The 23,813-nt window shown below is 39.1% G+C and overlaps 1 protein-coding gene and 1 long non-coding RNA gene across 6 annotated transcripts in view; one reads left to right on the top strand and one right to left on the bottom strand.

Moving 5' to 3' along the window:
• LOC128022000 (uncharacterized) overlaps positions 1 to 23,813 on the bottom strand; it is a 220,653-nt gene that overhangs the window by 196,574 nt on the left and 266 nt on the right. The gene's annotated exons all lie outside the window — the stretch shown is intronic.
• Positions 7,727 to 23,813, top strand: part of LOC128021978 (E3 ubiquitin-protein ligase TRIM39-like) — a 244,745-nt gene continuing 228,658 nt past the window's right edge. For 2 of the 5 annotated variants that reach the window (XM_052609170.1, XM_052609167.1), the window contains exons 1-7: positions 7,727 to 7,859; positions 8,429 to 8,512; positions 8,855 to 9,408; positions 9,521 to 9,616; positions 11,458 to 11,691; positions 11,771 to 11,909; positions 12,002 to 12,037. In XM_052609170.1, the coding sequence (XP_052465130.1) occupies positions 8,449 to 8,512; positions 8,855 to 9,408; positions 9,521 to 9,616; positions 11,458 to 11,691; positions 11,771 to 11,909; positions 12,002 to 12,037 (1,123 nt within the window). In that variant the 5' untranslated portion in view covers positions 7,727 to 7,859; positions 8,429 to 8,448. Of the gene's footprint in view, positions 7,860 to 8,428; positions 8,513 to 8,854; positions 9,409 to 9,520; positions 9,617 to 11,457; positions 11,692 to 11,770; positions 11,910 to 12,001; positions 12,038 to 12,173; positions 12,868 to 23,813 lie in introns of those variants that run through there. The other 3 variants (XM_052609173.1, XM_052609169.1, XM_052609171.1) reach the window with 3 other exon arrangements.

The raw sequence follows: 23,813 nt of genomic DNA, 5'->3' as shown, positions 1-23,813 counted from the left end.
TTTATGATTATTCGTTATTGTTTCGTTTCCCAACAATGCACTTAACACAGTCGCACGTAGCTGTGCTTTAAGTGCTGCTTAGGAGTCGCTGTCCGCTTGTCAAGTGCTGAAATGTCACTTTATAGAAGGACTCTTCATTGTAGTACATGACTGTTTATTGAAGTTAACCCAATACTGCGTTCCAGACAGACAACTTGGATATAATAACTATAATACAATACAATATTATATTATATTATAGTGTATAATATTATACTTTACATTAGAGCCTGCGCGGGAGGGATTTTTCCGTCCTGCTCCCGCAAAAATATGTTATTTCCTCCCGCTCCCGCCCGCAAAATCCCGCGGGTAAACGTATAGGTATTTTTTTTTTTTTTTTTTTTTTTTTTTTTTTTTTTTTTAACATTGCATATTCTGCCTGCTACTCTGTTATTTCTTCACTTGCTCCCCTGCTGAATATAAATGTAAAAAAGAAACGGAAATAAACAAATATTTCGTTTTATTTGCGTTTAATTAAATGGATGAAAATAAACAATTAACTTAGAACATAGAAATAAAGTTAAAAAAAGTAAGAAATGTAAATTAAAAAAAAATAATAAACTAATAAATTAATATAATAAATTAATAATAAACATTTATTTCATGTTCAAAGGAAAAGTATGGGGCCTGAGCAATTCCTTAAAAAATTTAATCAAAAATATCCTTATTCCTCAATAACAAAATAGACCAATTTTAATAAATAAAAATCAACTTAATTTACTAAAAAAAACTGTACGACTACTTAATGTGCCCATACATGCATATCATGTAGTTCACTGTTGAGAGCTTCAGTTTAATCCGTCTTTACTCCAGTATGCGACCGCAAATACTGAAAGCCCTCTCCGATGGTGCGCTAGCTGGAATGCAAAGTAAATAGCGTGTTACTTTACTTAATCTCGGAAATTCGTATTTTCCACCACTGGAGGACATCATCCGGTCTGTGTGCTTCTAATACATCCAATTTGACCTTTAAATTTCTCGCTATTTCGGAATAGAATTACACGTCGCTGTCTATGGTATCATCAGGATCCTCCCATTCCGCAAAGTCTATATATTACTTTATTATAAATAAAGGTTTAATTGTTTCTAGATATTTTATTTTGTTAGATATTTCCACTTTGCGGGAATCCCGCAAATAATTTTATTTTCCCGCAAACCTCACAAATTCACCGGTCAAATATTGTCCCGCGCCGCACTCGGTGGAGCTGGGTTCCTAGGGAGTGCAGGTCTCTGCTTTACATAATAAATATACTTTATATATTTATATATTATGTTAGGTAAAAAATGTTAGCCAGAATGCACTGTAAGTCGCTTTGGATAAAAGCATCTGCTAAATGCATGCATTTATTAAAATGTATTTATTTATATAGAGAAAGAGAGAGAGACTTATTTCAGGGTCCAATACTTATAGCTAGTTTTCGTGCACTTCAGCAAGTCATTGACATAAAATAAAAAAATAGCAAAGCCTCATTCGCTTCCATATTCGGGCACCGAAAGTAAAAGTCAGTACGGTAAGGGCAAACTCTGTTTACGTGGCTGCAGCGCTGCACGCGACCGGCACCTGAGCTTAGCTGCATGAGCGAACCCCAGAAGGAGATTGTCGGGGTCAGTACCGACGCTCCCTATAAGCAGAGTACGCAGTCTGCATAGGGCACCAACTCACAGAGGAGCACCATCCCAGTTGCTCAAAAAAAAAAACAAAAAAAAAATTTTAAAACATGCGCCATTCTTGACGTTGGACATTGGAGAGTCTCAAATTTAGGGACCGTCTCTAAAGTTACATGCGATATGTATAGCTACAATGCACAACTTTTTAAATTTTTTATATATATTAAAATAAATTATAAATCATTTAGGTAAAAAAACAAGGCCCGTTTATCACTTTCAGGTACATTCCTTTTTTCAGGTTCCCTTACGAAAATTACCCATGGTTTTAACAATAACACCAAAAATCATCGTTCTTGTAGCCATGGTAACCGAAAATGAACCATGGTTTTGTTACTTCAAATAATGATTTACAAACAAGTATTAATATACTGTAATATTCTTTTGTTGTTGTTGTTGCTATAAAAACAGACCTAAGCCATCAATAGCCTTTAAAATGACTTAAAATCCATTATATAAAAAAACAATGAGGCAATAATGATTGGTTAATAATAACACTGTTAAAATACATAATGTAGGCAAATACAAAACAAACAATTGATGTACATGTTATTACAAATGCCTGCAAAGGGAGCCAAATGCCTTGTGATTGCTGCTGTTACACTTACATTACGATCAAATCCTTGTTTAGGCTGCTGACCAAACATTTAATTCAAATATTCACTTAATCTTTAATTTTTGGCCACCTTTGTACTATAGATGACATAGCCTTTATAATTTCTTCAACAAAAAACGTGCATTTCACAACCCTTACAAAAATAAACCATAGTTTTATCATAGTAAAACTGCTTAATTTCCTTTTGCATGATTTCTGAATGCTTGAGACTATAAAATAAATTTGAGTCATAATTAAGGTATAGCCATAGGTAAATGTCGAGAGCTACAATTGTAATTTGCAAATAATACAATCTATTCATTTACATTTTTAACTGATTAATGTTCTATTTTCACCCCTATAGTATGGTTGTTGTTTTTTTCCATCATCATATTTGAGGAAGGGGGGCAAAACAATACAATCCTCCTTAGGGCACCCATTTGGCCAGCAGCGGCCCTGATCGTGGTTGTCGGGTGAGACGACTTAATGTTGTCGGAAAAGGTAAATTTGTGATGTATAACAAATAAATGATCATCATCCTCAAGTTTTGTCAAATGAATTAAAATCTTCATAAATCCAGGCTGAGTTTGCCACGTTTAGCCAAATCCGACAGATAGATTGCAGACAATCAGCCTATGCTACTATATTTTGGTAAGAATTAGGCAAACTAAGCTAGATTTCTGTTGATAGTTAGTTTCTCACATTTCGTTTTAGCAAGAAGAATGAATGATGGAAGATATTGACGTAGGGATTTTCATGACTCGTTTTTCTGTGTTATTATTAGTAGTAGGTGATTGAGTGCTTTACTACCCTGTTATTCTCATGATGGCCATAGCCAGGCTTTGAAAATTAGTGAGGTCCAGGGGGGTTCTATAATAACCCCTATAAATACAACTAATTATATAGTCTAACACTTGAAAAGAGACAGAAATGTAGATATTTTTGGAGGGATGCTCATTTTTAAATCATACCCTATTTGTTGCAAAATGGTGCCCTTTTTTCAGGTCAGAGCAACTGTGCCTCAAAGGCAGACACTATGAACATATGAACATCATTTACACTAGAGCAATGGACAGTAAAGTGCATAGAAAATATTTCAATGTGCAAATGAATTACTCAGTATTCTGGATGAACAGACAGTAGTGCAAGTAATAACAAGTTTCCTTTTTTTCTTTTTTTTTTGTAAATCAGATGTATTGATGAGGAGTCTGTGTGTGTGTGTGTGTGTGTAGGGGGGGGGGCAGAGTTCTACAAGAAGACAGCTGTAGGGAAAAGGCTGTTCCTGAATCTGCTGGTCCTTGTCTGGAGGCTTCTGAAGCACCTCCCGGAGTGCAGGATGTTAAACAGTCCCCATACCAGACTGTGATGCAACTGGTCAGGATGCTCTCGATCGCACACCGGTAGAAGTTCACCAGGATGGCTGAAGACAACTGGTTCTTCTTGCTGTGCAAATACATCTACTTATGCTACTGGACACATCTTCAGTGATGTTCCTGGACTCAATGAGTTTTTCGGGTTTTTCAACATCATGCACCCTCATCCAGGTGACCCTCTTCTCCTCCTCACCCCATCTATACCTAACAAGATGAAGGCTCGGGCCAGGGATCGGGTTATAAAGTCCCTGCATCCTACCTCTATTGGGAGACACCTAGCTCTCCATCCGGATTTTCTGCATTCGCTGACCAGTCCCACGTACTTGGCAAGCTTCCTCTCAAAGGCCTCTTCCAAGCGGTCTTCCCGGGGGACTGTAAGCTCCAACAGAAATACTTGTTTAGTGGACTCCGACAAGAGTACGATGTAGGGTCTTAAAGTGGTGATCACAACGTGGTTGGGGAACTTGAGTTGCTGCTCCAAGTCCACCAACAGTTGCCAGTCCCTCGCAGTGGCCAAGATACCTGCAGATGTTTTGGCGGCTGGTTTTGGCAGCTCTCAAGCTCTGATAAAGGCAATGGCTTGCTTGGAGGGTCGGGAGCGCTTGGCCCACTCAACTCCTGTAGCAATGGCTTCCACAATGGCCTTCAGTACCTGGTTATGCCTCCACCTGTACCTTCCCTCTCCCAGTGCCTTTGAGCAGCAACTCAAAATGTGCTCTAGGGTTCCGCGCTTAGAGCACAGTGAGCATGCTGGAGACTCCACTTTGCCCCGTATGTGAAGGTTTGATGGACTGGGAAGCACATCATATACCGCTTTAATGAGAAAACTGATCCGCTGTGGCTCTGCCGTCCACAGCTCCGCCCATGTCACTTTCCTTTCGATCGCGTTCTCCCATCGTGTCCAGGCACCCTGTTGCCTCATTCCTACTGTCCTGCAGGTTCGCTCTTCCTCAACCACTGCTCTCACCTCCTCCTGGACTAGGCAGGGCTTATTCTTCCCTTTGATGGTGTCAATGTGGGGAGTTGAAAAGCAACCCAGTCCAGCCCTCCCTATTGTTACCTCCCCCACCAGCCTCTTGTGGTGTAATCTTGCCTCTGCTTGTTGAACAGCCTCCTCAGCCTTCCACTTCCGACCAGTCCTCACTTCAATCCCAGCCATTGCTACTTTTGGGTCACTAGAGTCTCTATATAGCAACACTTCCCTAGCTTTTGTAACCTTGAACTCCTCTTTCAAGGACTTAAGCAGCAGTTGCAGTTTGTTGCAGTGCCCACTGAGTGCGATGCAACTTAGACTTTTTGGAAGCCCCAGCCATCTTCTGAGGTGGCTACTGACCTTCCTCTCTAATGTTCCACGGTCAAGATTGGCACTTCATAGACGAGTAATGGCCACAGGATTCTAGGAAGAATGCCATGTTGGTACAGCCAAGCTTTGAACTTCCCTGGCAATCCAGACTGATCCACTGTCTTTAGCCATCTGTCCAGCTCAGTGCAGGTTGGCTGGATGGATGAGGAGTCCCTCAAGGTGCTGTCAAACTCCTTGCCTATGCTCTTGACAGACTTCTCTGTGATTGTCTGAATTTTTTCATCCACCTTTCCTCTTCTCAGCACCATTGATCTTGACTTGGCTGGTTTACAATGCATCCGTGCCCACTCCATTAGTTTTTCGAGACCCTTAACAATCCACCGGCAGCCTGGGACTGATTCTGTGGTGACCGTGAGGTCATCCATAAATGCTCTGATTGGTGGCTGGCATAGAGCTGACACCCTCTTGGGCCCTCTGCACTCTGGTTCAGCAGATTTTATGAGCATATTCATGGCCAGGGAGAACTGAACTACAAAGATGGTGCATCCATGATGTCACTGCTCCTGAAGAAGTTCTCATCCTGAAATTGTTTTAGTAATCAGCGATGAGGTTTCTGACTCTGCACGGCACATGATGTTTTGTAAGGGTGAGCTGCAATAGTTTGTGCTGTATTGAGCCATATGCGTTAGCCAGATCGAGCCACAGCACTGTCAGATTGCCCTTGTTCTCTCTAGCCTCTCTGATGAGCTGTGTTACCACTCCTGTGTGTTCCAAACACCCCGACATTCCTGCAATTCCACCCTTATGGACTGATGTGTCGATAAATTTATTCTTTGATGGGAAGATGCTCAGCTTGTTGGAGACTGCACTGAAGGAGATCTTAGCTTCAGTACACAACAGGGAGATAATGTGGAACTGATCTATCTTCTTGGAGTTCTCCTCCTTCGGAATCCAGAGCCCTTCCGCAGCTCTCCGCTGTTCAGGGATCCTGCACCTCCTCCAGATAACACGCAGGATTTTTCCACAGACGCAGCAGGAGTTAAGGACAGTTCTTGTACACTTTGTGCGAAGTGCCGCTTGGTCCTGGAGTGGAACTAGCTTGCGCTTTCCCGACAACCTCTCGAACCTCCTTCAGCTGCAGCTCTGACATGTTGAATTGCACACTTGGCCCAGGAGGGTCTATCAGAGTGCTGCACTCCCCCAACTCTTGCTCTCTTACTGGGTCGCTGTATGTTTCCTTTAGGTGGTGATCAATCTCCTCCTGAGAGCAAACCAGTTTGCCACTACGCTTCTGTGCTAGCAGCTCCTTAGTGAACTTAAAGGGGTTGGCAATGAATGCGGCTCTCTTTTGGGCTCTTTCACAACGGTGCCTCCGATGCCACTCTGCTTGACGGAGGATCCTGATCTTGTTTCACAGGATGCTCATCAAATGTGCCAGGCCAATGCAATCCTCCTTTCCTGCCTGCCTGTAATGTCGCTTCAGGATCTTCATCTCCTGTCTGATGTTATGGATTTTCACCTCGCGTTGGTTATTTGAGTGAGATCCTCTGGAGCCTCCTTAATTCACCGAACTGTTCGGATGCAATGCTGATGATGATCGTTGTCATGGCATGTAGTTTCCTGTCAACTTCTCCCCTTGTGGTGGTCTCCAGGATTCGATCGACATCACTATCAAACTGATTCCACAATGAGGTTATGTTAGATGCAGGCCACTTGATCCGCCTCCTTTCAGACTTGATGCTAGAGGGAGTCATTTGCAACACTTGGAGGTTCCGGGCACTGTGGGGTGACTCCAGGCCTGGCTCCTCCTGCGTCTTCAGTGTCCTGAGGAAGAAGAGGCGCTGGTGAGCGTTCTTGACCAGACTGGAGGTGTTTGTGGTCCAGGACCGGACCTCCGAGATGGTAGTTCCCAGGAACTTGAAGCTGGAGACACGTTCAACAACCATCCCGTTAATGTGGATGGGATCATGTATGCTTCCTTTCTTCTTCCTGAAGTCTACAATGAGTTCCTTTGTCTTGCTGGTGTTAAGGAGCAGGTTATTGTCAGCGCACCATGTGGGCAGGTACTGTACCTCCTCCCTGTAGGCAGTGTCATCGTTGTTTCTGATGAGGCCAATCACGTGATGTCAACTGCAAACTTGATGATGGAGTTGGATCCATGCACAAGCTTGCAGCCGTGGGTGTAGGGGGAGTAGATGAATGGGCTCAGCACACAGCCCTATGGTACTCCGGTGTTAAGTGTGATCATAAGATGTTGGACAAGGGCCGGCCCATGCAGGGCTCTATTGGTTCCCTTGTTTTAATTAGAAGTTCCCCCCAGCTCGGAATGCTTCCAAACTGCCCGGGCCCATATGCACCTGTATATCCTGCACAACCAGAATATGCCACTGGGGAGACCGATGTGTACTTTAGGTACTGTTATCAGGATCATTACCACTTTAAAGCTTTCCTTGGGGAAGAATAGGACCATCCAAATGATTATTAATGTACTTATTTATACGTACGCTTATCCGTGCGTACGTTATCCAGACATTTATCCACATGTATGTTGTCCAGACGTTTATTCACACATACGTTATCCAGACACAAACTAAAACAAAATGCACAAATTTCACCTCATCTGGCATAACTTATCACCTAACAGTGCTTATTTGAACGGTGTTTAAATATTGATATGGTGGTGAAAAGTATGCGAATTCTGAACCATTTGGCTTTCCATAGAACACACCCTGAGCAGCTCTGACATCACTGTAGTTCAGTGAGAGACTCAGAGAAAGAGAAAGTAACTTGATCAACAACATGGACGCCAGAAACCATCGAACTCTTTAAACAACTGAATATTGAGTCGTTCAGAGACCCTTGTGAACACATCTGATACTCACAGGTAAGTGATAGAAATATAAGAGAGATTGTCCTGAACAGGTTTCTAATGGCTGTGGTCTGGTTTAGTAGGGCTTATGTTAGACTGGAATGAGTTGAACAGAAGCAGGTTTAAGCGTGTCAAATACTCAGATACTTTAGTTGTTTACTGCACTGAAATTATATCAGAACTGTATTAAGTCTGTCATTAGATCGAACAAAGTTTTGTGTTTCTGTCATTTTGTCACGCGACATAAAGACAAACAGGTAAAACAGGAAGTAAATGACCTGCAGACAAACTGAACACAAACCTGCTTCACTGCAGCTGAAAATCACTTTTACATTACACAATAACTTATGATCATTTAATATATTTTGTGGAAAGATTAATCTAATTTTTGATAAGGAGATATATATATATATATGTTTGTTGGAAAATATAAAGCTTGTACTTTGTACTTTGTCAAGCAGGTCATAGTTCAGATTGCTCAGTAAGTTTACGAGTCTCTCACTTTGTTTCAAACGAATGATTGTGTTTCCATGACTATCAGTTCTCACATTTTAACCAGTTAAACTATCATTTTTCTTTAAAAGGCTTTAAGAGGAAAAGAACAATGGCAGAATCTTCACTAACAGCAAGAAAAACCAGGAGACGGAGTAATGAACATGATCATCCATGTAAGTCAATAACCCAGAAAAACACTTTGACTTTTCTTTTATAATTTTGAATATGTACAGTTCATGAATGTAAAGCAGATCAAATGATTTCATCTTAACAATAATAATTATTGTACATATGTATTTATGAGCTTCACATTTAGGTTCTGATCAGCTTGTCTGGGTTCATTTTACAATAATAACCAGCTGACTGTACATGATCTCTTTATATTTGAGTTTCTTCAGCACTCTTTGTCTCTAAACACTCTTTACATTCAACCAGCTTCATGAGGTGCATCATGGGATTCTTCATAAACAGTATTGAAGGAGTTCACACTAATCCTAAATAATGTCTCTTTCCAGTCATGTCATCCTCCATGAGTTCACTGTCTGAGGAGATTCAGTGCTCTGTATGTCTGGATGTGTTCACTGATCCAGTCTCGACTCCATGTGGACACAACTTCTGCAAAATCTGTCTGAATAAGTGCTGGGACAACAGCCAGACCTGCAGCTGTCCATACTGTAAAGAAACATTCAAGCAAAGACCTGATCTCAAGATTAATACCACACTCCGAGAGCTCGTAGATCACTGTAAGAAGAAAAGTCCTGAGAAAACAACTGAAGTTCTGTGTGACTTCTGTGAGGAAAGAAAGCTGAAAGCGCTGAAGTCGTGTCTGGTGTGTCAGAGCTCTTACTGTGAAACTCACCTGGAGCCTCATTTGAGAGTGGCAGGTTTGAAGAAACACAAACTGATGGATCCTGTGAGTAATCTGGAGAACTATATATGTCAGAAACACGAGAGACCTCTGGATCTGTTCTGTAGAGATGATCAGACATGTGTGTGTTCAATCTGCTCTGTGAAAGACCACAAGAACCACAACACTGTTCCTATAGAAGAGGAGAGTCAAGAGAAGAAGGTAGACGTTATTATTCTTTTAAAGGACTGATATCATGAGGAATCAGATTTTATTTCATATTGTGAGTTTAATCTGTGTTATGATAAATGTGTCTGTGTTGTTCTCTCTATAGACTGAACTGATGAAGACACAGAAAGACGTGCAGCTGATGATCCAGAACAGAATCAAGAAGATTCAAGACATCAAACACTCAGCAGAAGTCAGAAAAGTGAGTTTAAAATAATAGAATAAAAGTAGATAGTTAAGCTTGTGGAAAGACTTTTGGGTTTGAAAAGGCCTAGCCAGAATGTTTAAGTAGTTTTAAGAAACTTAAAATTTGAGATCTTTCAGTTTAAAGTAGTTTGAAAGGGAAGTCGTGGCCTAGAGAGTCAGAAAGCCGGACTCCCAATCGAAAGGTTGTGGGTTTGAGTCCCGGGCCGGCAGGAATTGTGGGTGGGGGGAGTGCATGAACAGTTCTCTCTCCACCTTCAATACCACAACTGAGGTGCCCTTGAGCAAGGCATCGAACCCTGAACTGCTCCCCGGGCGCCGCAGCATAAATAGCTGCCCACTGTTCCGGGTGTGTGTTCACAGTGTGTGTGTGTGTGTGTGTTTTCACTGCTCTGTGTGTGTGCACTTTGGATGGGTTAAATGCAGAGCAAAAATTCTGAGTATGGGTCACCATACTTGGCTGAATGTCACGTCACTTTCACAAGTTTTGAAGGCAATTATACCTATCAAAACATAAATAGATAATAGACATATAAATAATGATTACCAAGTTACTATCATTTCATTAACATGTTTCCAGCATTATTATCATGTCATTAGCATGATTAGCACGTTGTTAGCATGTCACTAGCATGTTTCAAGCATGATAAGAAAGTGACTAGCATGTCATTAGCAAATTTCCAGCATGATTAGCAAGCAACTAGCATGTTGTTAGCATGATTAGCAAGTGATTAAGATGTATGTAGCATGTTGTTAGCATGTTTAATAAGTGACTAGCATGTTATTAGCATGATTAGCAAAGTGACTAACATATTTTAGTATGATTAGCAAGTGACTAGCTTGTCATTAGCATTATTAACAAGTGATTAGCATGTTATAAACATGTTGTTAACACGATAAGCAAGTGGCTAGCATGTTGTTAGCATGTTTAGCAGGGAACTAGCATGCTGCTAGCATGACTAGCATGTTGCTAGCATGATCACCAAAGTGACTAGCATGTTGGTAGCATGACTAACAAGTGGCTAGCTTGTTGTTAGCATGATTAGCAAGTGACTAGCATTTCATTGGCATGATTAACAAGTGACTAGAATGTAATTAGCATGATAAGCAAGTGAATAGCATGTTGTTAGCATGATTGTCAAGTGACTAACATGTTGATAGCATGACTAGCAAAGTGATTAGCATAACGTTAACATGACTAACAAGTGACTAGCATGCATTCTCAGTAGAGAGTTTTTAAGCTTTGCTATGGCAGTAGACAGCTAAAGTACACCTTAAGTTTTACTGTATAAAATGTTCACCCCCTCAATGAAAGTCTATGGGATTTTAGGTAGTTTTGATAGTTTGGTTTATGAAATCCATAAACCATCCATAAGACCAGTCTGAAGCTCTGACCCGAGTTTGCCGGTTTTAGCTTGAAAGCTCTAGGAGGAGATACATTTTAAAATTTAGTCTCAGAAGAGGATTTCAGTAAGATCAACTTACTTTTTCAATAAATAATAAATGTAAATGTTTTTATTACAACAAACTTCAATTTTGAGAAAATAAAGAGGCAAGAACCGACAGACATAACAATAACAAAATAAACAAACAATCAAACGAATGACAGATGACTATCAGACTAAAATATTCAGCAACAGCCAATAAAACAAGAACTAAAATGTCCAGGGCTTGTTCTGCTCTCGTCCAGGGTGCAGAGTGAAGTTTAATTCTTCATTTGAGGGATTCTGAAAACACATGTAGCCTATGTATGTGAACAAAAATGTATGAGCAATAGTTACACAGATTCTTCTGTTAGCAAACACTGCTAATAATGTGTTGCCTGTCCTGGTTGAGCAGAGAAACACAGAGAAGGAGAAAGCAGTCCGTGTGGAGCTCTTCACTGATCTCATCCGCTCCATTGAGAGACATCAGACTGAACTGCTGGAGATGGTGGAGGAGCAGCAGAAAGCAGCAGAGAAACAGGAGCAAGAGCTGATTGAAGAGCTGGAGCAGGAGATCACTGAGCTAAAGATGAGAAACACTGAGCTGGAGCAGCTCTCACACACTGAAGATCGCCTCCACCTCCTACAGGTCAGTCAACATGATCTCTCTGATCAATCATAATGCAGGATATGACATGCTGAAGGATTTCTCCTCTCTCCTGCTGTAGATTCACTCATCCCTGTGCAGCTCTACAAACACCAGGAACTGGCCTGAGATCAGTATGAAGACTCATGAGAGTCTGGAGACTCTGAGGAGAGCTCTGACTCAACTGAAGGACACTATAGATGAGAAACTCACACTAACTGGTACATCAATACACACTGATCAGATAGAAACATGATAGTGTACTCTGTTCTTTAAATATAAGCTTCAGATCTGATTGTTTTCTTGTCATTAGTCTCTACAGAGCTGAAGTGGATGCAGCAGTATGCAGGTACAGTGTGCTGTCTGCACTACACTAGTTTACATTCATACACTCACTGCTTCATTACTGCACTACAATCTGATTAAACACGGGGTTAACTAAAAACATCAGCATCACAGAATATCTGTATTCTCTGTTTTCTCAGTGGATGTGACTCTGGATCCTGATACAGCTCATCCTAATCTCATTCTGTCTGATGATGGAAAACAAGTGACACATGGAGACATTAGACAGAAACTCCCAGACAAACCAGAGAGATTTGATAGATGTGTCTATGCCCTGGGGAAGGAGGGATTCTCATCTGGGAGATTTTATTTTGAGGTGCAGGTGAAGGGAAAGACTGAATGGGATTTAGGAGTGGCCAGAGAATCCATTAACAGGAAGGGAAAGATCACACTGAGTCCCAGAGATGGATACTGGACTGTGGCTCTGAGGAATGGAGATGAATATAAAGCCTGTGAGGATCCTTCTGTCTCTCTGTCTCTGAGAGTGAAGCCGCAGTGGGTCGGTGTGTTTGTGGATTATGAGGAGGGTCTGGTCTCCTTTTATGATGTGGAGTCCAGCTCTCATATCTACTCTTTCACTGCTCAGTCTTTCACTGAAAAACTCTATCCATTATTTAGCCCATGCCCTAATGATGGAGGTAAAAACTCAAGTCCACTGATCATCACACCTGTCAGTTATAATAAATGAATTTACTCAGTTATCAAATGAAAGATTAAAAAAATGAATTTTGTAATAAAAAACCTGGAAACATTATGTGCTGCTATTTTTTATCATTTGCTTTTCAGTTTTTAAAATCTAAATGATCTTATCACATATTTTTTCTTGTTCAGTAAATGATATTTTGTTCAACTTTTCATAAATATTCCTGCTATTTTTCTTCCTGATAATGTGAAATTGCCATCTGTGCAAAGTTGGTGCAATAAAATAACGTCATAGTTAACAATCACTTGTTTACATAGTTTACATAGTAGCATTTGTTTTAAGACTATATGATATATAACTACACATAATATACAAATAAAACAAGCACTGCTTTATTTTCAGGTAGAATAGCTGTATTTAGCAGAGCATTCAAAAAAAAGTAAAGGTGGTCATGAGTAGTTTAAAAAGAGTTTAATAAATGTGCTGTTCAAGACTGTTTTCTCCTCTTTTCATCAGTTTATTTGCCTTTTTTAGATACTGTTCGACTTTCTCCATCACATTTTAAAGAGTCTGTCACATATTTGACCATCAGCTTCACGATAGGAATGGCTCTGGTAATCTTATCACACTTCTGGAGGGTTGTACTTGCTAGTTTTGGTTATTGAGGGTTATATCCCCGACAGGGCAGGACTTTCAGTCCCCTAAATGACTTTAACCCTGAACACCAGTTCCAAATATTACTCTGAGGTATTTAGATGACAAAAATGTCAGTGTCAAAAAGAGCTTTCATTAAAAATCTAAAGTTTTGAAGCACAGAAAAAAGTTTGGACTCATTTTAACGAAGAACCTTAGGGAAAAAAAAGTTAAAGTGAAACAGAAATGTTATAGAGGTTTTAGCTTATACCAAAAATATTTTATAAAACATGTTAAACTAATATCTTAAACTGATATCTTTAAAAAATGAGCTTTCAGGATTTGTTTAGGTGCAGTATCTAACTTTGTCCATTAGATGTCAGCAAAGCTCAAGAATATTTTTTGTCATATTAGTGAATTGATTAATAGTTGTGGAGTAATTAAATGCACAATGTCTATTACAATAACACACACAGTGTATGTAATGTGTGTGTGTACACTATATATATGTATATCATAACAAACCATACATCAATGGAAAGATGATTTATACAGCTTTCAGATGATGTACAGATCTCAATTTGGACTGGTTTTGTGTTCCAGGGTTACATTTGCATTTTTTTTTCAGCCTGAGAGAGCTCTGAAAAGGACAACAAATGACAATAATGAATGTAACATGGAGTCAGAGACGTTCGGATCCATTTGCAGTATTTTATTCGAATGGTCAGACAGGCAGTAATCAGCAAACAGTGTCAAGTATGTGATGGGATCTCCAGAAACAGAAACAATATCAGACAGAGAATCACGGGCGGTATACACAATCCACGGTAATACACGGAAAGAACAGACACAGGGAAACCGCTTGGAGTCAGACGGGGCTAAACAAGACTTCACAATGTGTGAGAATCCAAACACAGTATATAAAGAGGAGAGGTAATGGGGAACACCTGGTGGTGATTAACCTAAAGCAAAGGATTATGGGAAATGAGGTTCAAGGGCAGTCCAGCTGACAACCGTGACTTTGTGGCCATGATAAGGCAGGTAGAAAGTTCACACATGGCCTTCATAGCCGTGACAGGACAGACAGTGAGTTCACAGACGGGTACAACTGACACCTCTGGAGGTTCTTCTGCAGTTTCAGCTGACACCTCTGGAAACACAGTAGGTGCCGCTGTCTCAGGAGTCTCTGTCGTGGTATATGCAGCACAAACACTTCATAAAGCCATCCCCAATGTGGGAAGCACTACAGACAGGGGAAAAAAGTTCAGGAACAGGAGGGCTAGAGTCAATCAGTTTCGGGATAGTGACGAGACTCTGGACGGTCAGCTGGGACACGTCTAGTCTGATGTTCAGAAGGAGGTGGACATCATCAGTCAGGTGCTGCATCAGTATCAGTTGTATTCACCGGATGCTCCACATTTTATTATGGATGATTTTAACAAATGTTCTCTGGAGGGAGTTTTAAATTTCCACCAATTTCCAGAGACTGTCCTACACACCATCAAAAAATACTTGACTTATGTTATGGGTCGATACCAGATGCATATAGATCCTTTTCCAGAGCCCAAATGGTTGTGCAGACCATAATGAAGTCTCTTTGCAACCATTATCCAGTGCTTTCACGTCACTGGTTATTTGTTGTTTTACACCGTTTATTGTTGTTGTATTTTTTAATAATTTAAAAATATTAATATATATAGAAATATGGGTTTTGAACAACGTTGTAAACCAGCGAGCACTTGTAATCGTCTTCGGACACCGTTACAATCGCAGCTCCATATGTTTCGCTGTGGTTATATTTAAGATGCTGTAGATCAGGACCAGTTTAATAGTTTAAGTGGAAAGAATAAAAAAGATGCAGCAGTTTAAGAGATATCGTCAGCTGAAGGACAACAGAAACGTCAAAGAGCTCATTTGTGGTCTGATGTGCACATGTCTGTGAGCTACTTTCAGTCTGACAAATAGTCCAACAGTGAACTGACTGAAGGAATTAAAGTACAGAATCATATTTCACTTCACTGTTCATAATAAAGGCAATCAAAGTTATTTTAACTAAACATTGCAGAAATAGTAGGCTACTTGTTTGCACAGTGTGTATCTGACTCTTAACCAATCATCTTCCTTTGCAGGTTTGGTCATATCTTCCTTTCTATAACCTTCAATGCATCAGAACAAGCCACACTGACATGTTTCTAGCACTGACTAACAATAATGAAGATTAATAAGTAGAGTGGTGTGAAGAAGTGTTCCTGATTTCTTATTTTTTTGCATGTTTGCCACACTTTAATGTTTCAGATCATCAAACAAATTTAAATATAAGTCAAAGACAACACGAGTAAACACACCATGCAGTTTTTAAATGAAGGTTTTTATTATTAAGCGGAATAAATCCAAAACTACATGGCCCTGTGTGAAGAAGTGTTTGCTCCTCTGTTAAAACTGTGGTTTATCACACCTGAGTTCAGTTTCTCTGGCCACACTCAGACCTGATTACTGTCACACCTGTTCACAATCAACAAATCTCTGAAATAGGATCTGCCTGACAAAGTGAAGTAGACCAAAAGATGCTCAAAAGCTAGAAATCATGCCTAAATTCAAATGAATTCTGAAACAAATGAGCAAGAAAGTAATTGAGATCTATCAGCCTGTAAAAGGTTATAAAGACATTTCTAAAGATTTGGGACTCCAGCGAACCACAGTGAGAGCAGTTATTCACTCGCAAAGAGTGCATGTGCCTGTACTGTTGAAGAATGAAAGGGACAGTATAAATGTGCATGGTTTTATTTACTTGTTGTTGACACCTGACCGAGCTACAATCTTTCAAGTGATTATCTGTATATTCACTCGTGCTTTATCAGCTCGCGCACCTCAGTTGTACATTGTCCATGTACCTTCGTATAATTTGTTATATATATATATATATATATATATATATATATATTAAAATCTGAAAAATGAAAAAACGGTAACGCCCCTCTCCGCTGATTGGTCAACCGAACATTACAACATAATAATAGTCCTAAAAACATAATGAGAGTCCTACCTTCTACGGATTCTTAACGTGTTTATTTCTTCTACATTTTCTCTTTCTCTTCATTGAACAGCCAGGCCCGGGTTTCCCAAAAGCTTCGTAAGCCTAAGAAGTTCGCAAAAACGATCGTACGACTGATCTTAATATTATGGTCTGTTTCCCAAAAGCTTCTTAACTTAAGTAGCACTTGAAAATCATCGTAGATCTACGAGTTCTCTGGAGTAATCTTGAAGCCCTAAGTGCATCGTAAGAAAACAGATTTATGCAGTCACCTGCAGGACACTCGGCGGATTACACCTTTAACTTGATTCAAGTGCAACGTGATTATAATATAAGGATTTAATCGTGCTTTATTCTACACTTTATAATTCGTTTTCTTTTGCTTTTTTAAATTAATTTATAAATGACTTAATTAAAAATTAAGGAAATAAGAAATACACATTTAAATTAAATGACTGAAAAAAAAAGAATAAAAGAAGTAATGTTGGAGATACTTCAAAGACTGGGGGTGGGGGTAGCAAGTCCTGATTTTGCCAAGTTCGATGTGTTCCTAGGTCAATATATTTTGTTGACCCTGGAACAACATTTTACTCCAAAAATATATTCTTAACCATATCCCTACACCTAAACCTAACCTTAACCACGAGTAATCCCTAAAATCAGAGGAAATTATAGATGAATGACACTGATGTACAAGCGCCAAACACTGATTTTAAGCATAAACTTCACAAAATCTATAAACTGGTTCTTCAAATCTGATTGGTTAATCACAATGTTGTTCCATGGGTCAACAACGATGTTGTCCCAGGGACATGTCTCACGTGGTAAAATCAGGTTCTGCGTAGGGGTATATGTCAATAACTTGTCGAAGTGCACGAAAACCAGCTATAATGACCCGGCAAAAACGTCTCATTCTCTCTCTCTCTCTCTCTCTCTCTCTCTCTCTCTCTCTCTCTCTCTCTCTCTCTCTATACTGTATATAAATAAATACATTTAAATAAATGTATGAATTTAGCAGACGCTTTTTTACAAAGCGACTTACAGTTTATTCAGGCTAAAATATAAAGTTTCATATTTAAAGTTTATTATATATTATTATGCAAATTATAATATTGTACACTATAATATAATATAATATAACATTGTATTGTATTATAGTTATTATATCCAAATTTTCTGTCTGGAACGCATTATTAGGTTAACGTCAATAAACGATCGTGTGTAGAGTCATTCTATAATGTGACATTTCAGCACTTGACAAACGGACAGCGACTCCTGAGCAGCACTTAAAGCACAGCTACGTGCGACTGTGTCCAATCAGAATCCATCCTGCTGTAACGAGCTCGAGGATTTAAAGGTGCGCTCAGAATAAACGGACGATATCGTTCGCTGGAGTGGACGCTAATATTGTTATCTTTATAGTTATCTTTATAGTTATCTTTATAGTTATAGTTATTGGTGTGAACGGGGCTTTATTCTGCAACATTTTGTATTTGTAATTAAATTATTGTTTGTAGTAACTCTAATTTTGGAGAAAAACTGAAATGGCACTCTTCGTGTGATATTGATTAACATAAAATTATATAAATACATAAATGCATTTGAATAAACTGAATAATGCAGTGAAAGAATGCACTCAAAATGCACATGCACCAAGCGCACTAGTATGACTTCATCATGTAACTTTACATTAGCCTAGATGCTTGCACTTTTTAGGCACGATTTGTTTAGTTTTTGAATACACTTAATACTGTTAAAAGGCACATCCTTAAAGTAAAAAATACAAGTTCAAATATCACACCTAAACACGCCTGGAAAACATAATTAGAACTAGCTACTAAATTAGTTAAAAATGCCTATCCATGTACAGCTATGATTCGCGAACCCCATCGCAAATCATTTGAGTCAGATGTGTATAGCTGTATATGGATAGGCATTTTTAACTAACTTAGTTAAATGATTCACGATCCGAACTCCCGAACTGACTCAAATGATTCGCGAACCCGCTAGGAACTCCCGAACTGATTCAAATGATTCGCGAACCCGCTAGGAACTCTGAACTGACTCAAATGATTCGCGAACCCGCTAGGAACTCTGAACTGACTCAAATGATTCGCGAACCCGCTAGGAACTCTGAACTGACTCAAATGATTCGCGAACTCGCTCCGAACTCCCGAACTGATTCAAATGATTCGCGAACTCGCTCCGAACTCCCGAAATGACTCAAATGATTTGAGAAAGAAAATGACAAGAAAAATCTAGCACATATTAATTTAAACAGTCTCAGGAATAAAACAATGAAGTTGCTGAACTGTTAAATGAGTATAAAATACACATTCTTGCTATCTCAGAGACTCACTTGGACTCTTCCTTTGATGACACAGAACTGTTTATTGAAGGTTACAACATATACAGAAATGACAAAAATGGTTTTGGTGGTGGAGTAGCTTTTTATATTCAGAATTATTTGCCAGTAAAAATAAGAACTGATTTAATGAGTTTTGACATCGAAATATTATGGTTGCAAATGCATCTACCTCACCGAAAGTCGATACTTCTGTGTTGCTGTTACCGGTCACCAAGTGCCAATTGTGAATATCTTGATACTTTCTGTAAAATGTTGGATATAAATAATAATGTAAGTCAGGACATATATTTCATGGGTGACTTAAACACTGACTGGTTTTCTAAAGATTGCTACTTGAAAAAAAAAAAAACTGTTAACTACTGCAAATGCATGTGGACTTACTCAACTTATAAATAAGCCTACAAGAACCTGTTTTAAGAGCGACGGATCCAGAACATCTACATGTATAGATCATATTTTCACAAACCGACCTGAATTGTGTAAAAAGGTATTTTCTATTCCCACTGGTAGCAGTGATCATAATCTGATCATTTCTGTGTTAACAACCAAGCTGAGTGGATCTGGAACTGCAGTCTTATTTAAAAGATCTTATAAATTGTTTAAAAATGACAAGTTTATTGAAGATGTTCAAGCTATATGCTGGTCTGATGTGTTGGCAGCTAGTAATCCAGAAATTGCTCTCTTTAAATTTAACAAACTATTCTTGTCATTGATTGAGAAACATGCACCTTTAAAGAAGTTTACTGTCAGGAATAACGTCACACCTTCGTTGGATGATGAACTGAAAAATTCTATGAAAATAAAGAGGTCAAATGAAAAGAACAGCAGTTACTACAGGAAATAAAAGTGATTGGGACCTTTATCGTAAAATGAGAAATTCTGTCACTAAACTTAATAAAAAGAAGAAGAAAATCTATTTTGATAATCATGTTAAAAATATAGGTAATTATAGAAGGAAGTTATGGAATGTTTTAAATCAATTGACTGGTAAGAAAAATAAAATAATTCCATCTTTTTTGGAAACAGGTGATAAATTTATAACTAAGCCAACAGATATTGCAAATTATCTTAATGATTATTTTATAAGAAAATTAGATAAACTAAGAGAAAATATACCTAATCTAAGTAATGATATATCTCACCTATTAATAAGAAATGAACTGATGAAAAATAAAAACTTAAGGTTTAAATTAGAAAGTGTAAATATAGATCAAGTAAAGAATCTTTTAATAGCCTGTAAAAACAAACCACCGGGTGTCAACGGTCTTGACAGCAGGCTTCTTAAACTAGCTGCTGACTCTATTGCCCCTGTTCTAACCCCCATCATTAACCTCAGTTTTATCTGCTGTTCCTGCCCACATGCATGGAAGCAGGCTAAAATAGTTCCTCTGCCCAAAGATAAGAAATTGCCTTTCTCTGGTCCCAACAGTCGCCGGCTGCCCGTGATGTGGAGGGGCAGCTGCCGTCCGTGAGGGAGCAGAGGATTCGGCCCCGTTCGCCAGGGGGCCGGAGCCTGCTGCCTCCGTGAAGGTATCTGGAGGGGCAGGGAACGGGGGACTCCTGTCGTCTGCCCAAACTGGAGCGATGATAGTGAAGGGCGAGAGAGGACCAGGCCTGGGCTGTATTTATGTTTTGCTTTTTATTTGTGCGCCGTCAGTCGTCCCCGAGGGGCTGACGCGCTGTTTTGTGTTTGTTTTTGTAATTAAAGCTTCATTTGATTGTCCACCGGTTCCTGCCTCCTTCTTCCCGATGACTAGGAAGTTTTGATCACTACAGTTGACAATGTTTTGGCTCAACAATGATTTTATGTTATTTTTTTAAGACTCATAATAAATTATGTTTGCAATGGATACAGGCCTATTTATGAAGTTGACTTTATATGGTATCAGAACTAATATGGTGGTAATTAGCCTAGGCTTTTTCGTATTGTAATTAAAACGAATTGACAATCAATTTTCATAATTAAAATCTGGCAAACAATTTGGCTCTAATTGGCTAAGATCTATAAATGGGTAAGCATTGTGGTGTCCAGTAAGCGACCAACTAGCAGCGATCCAACGTGTCCTTTTATTGAATCAAAGTGCATATCGCGAAAGGGACACGCGGCCATAAACGTGCAGGTTATAGTGGACCATAGGCGTGTGATATCTGACCTGGTGGCAAGGTCCACCAAAACTTCAAGTTCCTCTGACGAGAGGCTTAGTGCCCTTTTTTACGTTGCTTCCCCAGCATATTTTGTATCTAACTCTCTCTCTCTCTGTGTTCATTGTAGATAGGTTGCTTTTTATTAAAAACATAAACCAATTGCAATCAATACCGCATTAAACAGAAGTAACTGCAGCTGCTTGCCAATCAATTCTGATTGTAAAGTACCTTACAATTAATATAAAAATGTATTATATAATTTTATAAGTCGTTAAACCCATGTCAAGAAGCGGCACAAGTGGCACAACGGGATAAGGAGGGTGGATGATTAGCGAGGGATCCCCGGTTCGTCTAACCGTCACAACATATTGTTGTTAATTTACTATAATTTAATTTATAGTCTATATTTTATTGATAACTTAAACTATGTTAAAATAAATGTTACTGTAATAATTTGAGGAATGTTTCATTTGCATAAAAGGTGTTGTCTTTCTTAAAGCTGTATTGCACCTTCGCGTGAAGTGGAAAATCAATTCCTGAGCAATTGATGCCAACTAATTCAGCACCTTCACTTTGGACAGCGCTCTTGTAACGTCGGACGTAAGAGGCAGCGTGCTAAGAAGCTTCCTAGGGGACACTTCGGGGAACACACTTAGGAACATAAACAACTTTGGTAAGATATATCTTTCGAGGTCTTCTTAGCGCGCTAAGAGTGAGCGTTATCGGGGAACCGGGCCCTGTACAGTAGCGTCTTGAGCTCAAACAACGCTAAGAGAGCGCTTACAAATGGTCCAGACTAACCTTACGAAAGTGTAAGTTACAGAAGATATACTTACGAACGTGTCGGGAATCGTGCCATAAGGCTAAGAGAGAGGTTAAGGAATAGGTTAAGAACTACTTTGCGATAAGAACGTTTTGGGGAACCGGGCCCTGGTTGGTATAGTGGATTAATTGTATAATAATTATAGAATAATTATAATAAATAATCTCTAAAAGTCAGACATTTTACTATGTAGAGAAACATAGATTTGTCACTTTGCTTGAAGCTGATTGGTCAAATGTTGGTCAAATTGGTCAAATTATTTGATTATTTATAATGTGTGCATTACTGTTTCTGTCTCACTCGGCCTTTATCAAACCGTCTTCAGCTGAAGTTTCAGTGTGACGCATCAAATCCACTTACAGATATTGTCTCATGAAACAAGGAGTGAGAAGGACCTCAACAAAACACAAGACTAGATAAATCAGTCAGGATAGACAAGGAGAGAGCAATTATCTGTGGACACCACCTGCAAAACCATTCTCCCTTTCTGGGGGTTGTCTTGCTGTTGTCTCTCCAGAGCATCTGTCACTTTCATGTGCACCGTATTAAAAGCAGATAAGTGTCACCATAAGAATAGAAAACAATATCCTTAAGCATCTGTAACTTGAGCAGCATTTGACCTGGAAACTCTTCACAAATGTTACTAAATAATCAAGTCTGCTGAAATCTCTTCTTCGTGAGATGACAGAAACATACAAACAGACGCAACACACAGGAGGAGCTCTGACATCACTGTAGTTCAGTGAGAGACTCAGAGAAAGAGAAACTAACTTGATAAACAGCAATATGAACACCTGAAACCATCAAACTCTTTAAACAACAGAATATTGAGTCCTTCAAAGACCCTTGTGAACACATCTGATACTCACAGGTAAGTGATAGAAATATAAGAGAGATTGTCTTGAACAGGTTTCTAATGACAGTGGTCTGGTTTAGTAGGGTTTATGTCGGACTGGAATGAGTTGAACAGAAGCAGGTTTAAGCGTGTCAAATACTCAGATACTTTAGTTGTTTAATGCACTGAAACGATATCAGAATTGTATTAACAGTATGTCATTAGATTGAACAAAGTTTGGTGTTTCTGTCATTTTGTCACGCGACATAAAGACAAACAGATAAAACAGGAAGTAAATGACCTGCAGACAAACTGAACACAAACCTGCTTCACTGCAGCTGAAAATCACTTTTACACTACACAATAACTTATGATCATATAATATATTTTTTGAAAAGATGAATCTAATTTTTGATAAGGAGATTCATATGTTTGTTGGAAAATATTAAACTTGATCTTTGTACTTTGTACTTTGTACAACAGGTCATAGTTCAGATTGCTCAGTAAGTTTACGAGTCTCTCACTTTGTTTCAAACGAATGACTGTGTTTCCATCACTATCAGTTCTCACATTTTAACCAGTTAAACTATCTTTTTTTTTCTTTAAAAGGCTTTAAAAGGGAAAGAACAATGGCAGAACCTTCACTAACAGCAAGAAAAACCAGAATACAGAGTTTTGAACATGATCCTCCATGTAAGTCCATGAACCAGAAAAACCCTTTGAATTTGACTTTTCTTTTATAATATTGAGCATGTACAGTTCAGGAATGTAAAGCAGATCAAATAATTTAATCTTAACAATAATAATTATTGTACATATATTTATTATTTAGGTAAGTGGTAATGAGCTTAACATTTAGGTTCTGATCAGCTTGTCTGGGTTCATTTTACAATAATAACCAGCTGACTGTACATGATCTCTTTATATTTGAGTTTCTTCAGCACTCTTTGTCTCTAAACACTCTTTACATTCAACCAGCTTCATGAGGTGCATCATGGGATTCTTCATAAACAGTATTGAAGGAGTTCACACTAATCCTAAATAATGTCTCTTTCCAGCATTGTCATCCTCCATGAGTTCACTGTCTGAGGAGATTCAGTGCTCTGTATGTCTGGATGTGTTCACTGATCCAGTCTCGACTCCATGTGGACACAACTTCTGCAAGATCTGTCTGAATAAGTGCTGGGACAACAGCCAGACCTGCAGCTGTCCATACTGTAAAGAAACATTCATGCAAAGACCTGATCTCAAGATTAATACCACACTCCGAGAGCTCGTAGGTCACTGTAAGAAGAAAAGTCC

Source organism: Carassius gibelio, chromosome A11 (assembly GCF_023724105.1).
Source record: "Carassius gibelio isolate Cgi1373 ecotype wild population from Czech Republic chromosome A11, carGib1.2-hapl.c, whole genome shotgun sequence".
Lineage (NCBI taxonomy): Eukaryota > Metazoa > Chordata > Actinopteri > Cypriniformes > Cyprinidae > Carassius > Carassius gibelio.
This window is presented reverse-complemented; position numbering and strand designations above follow the sequence as displayed.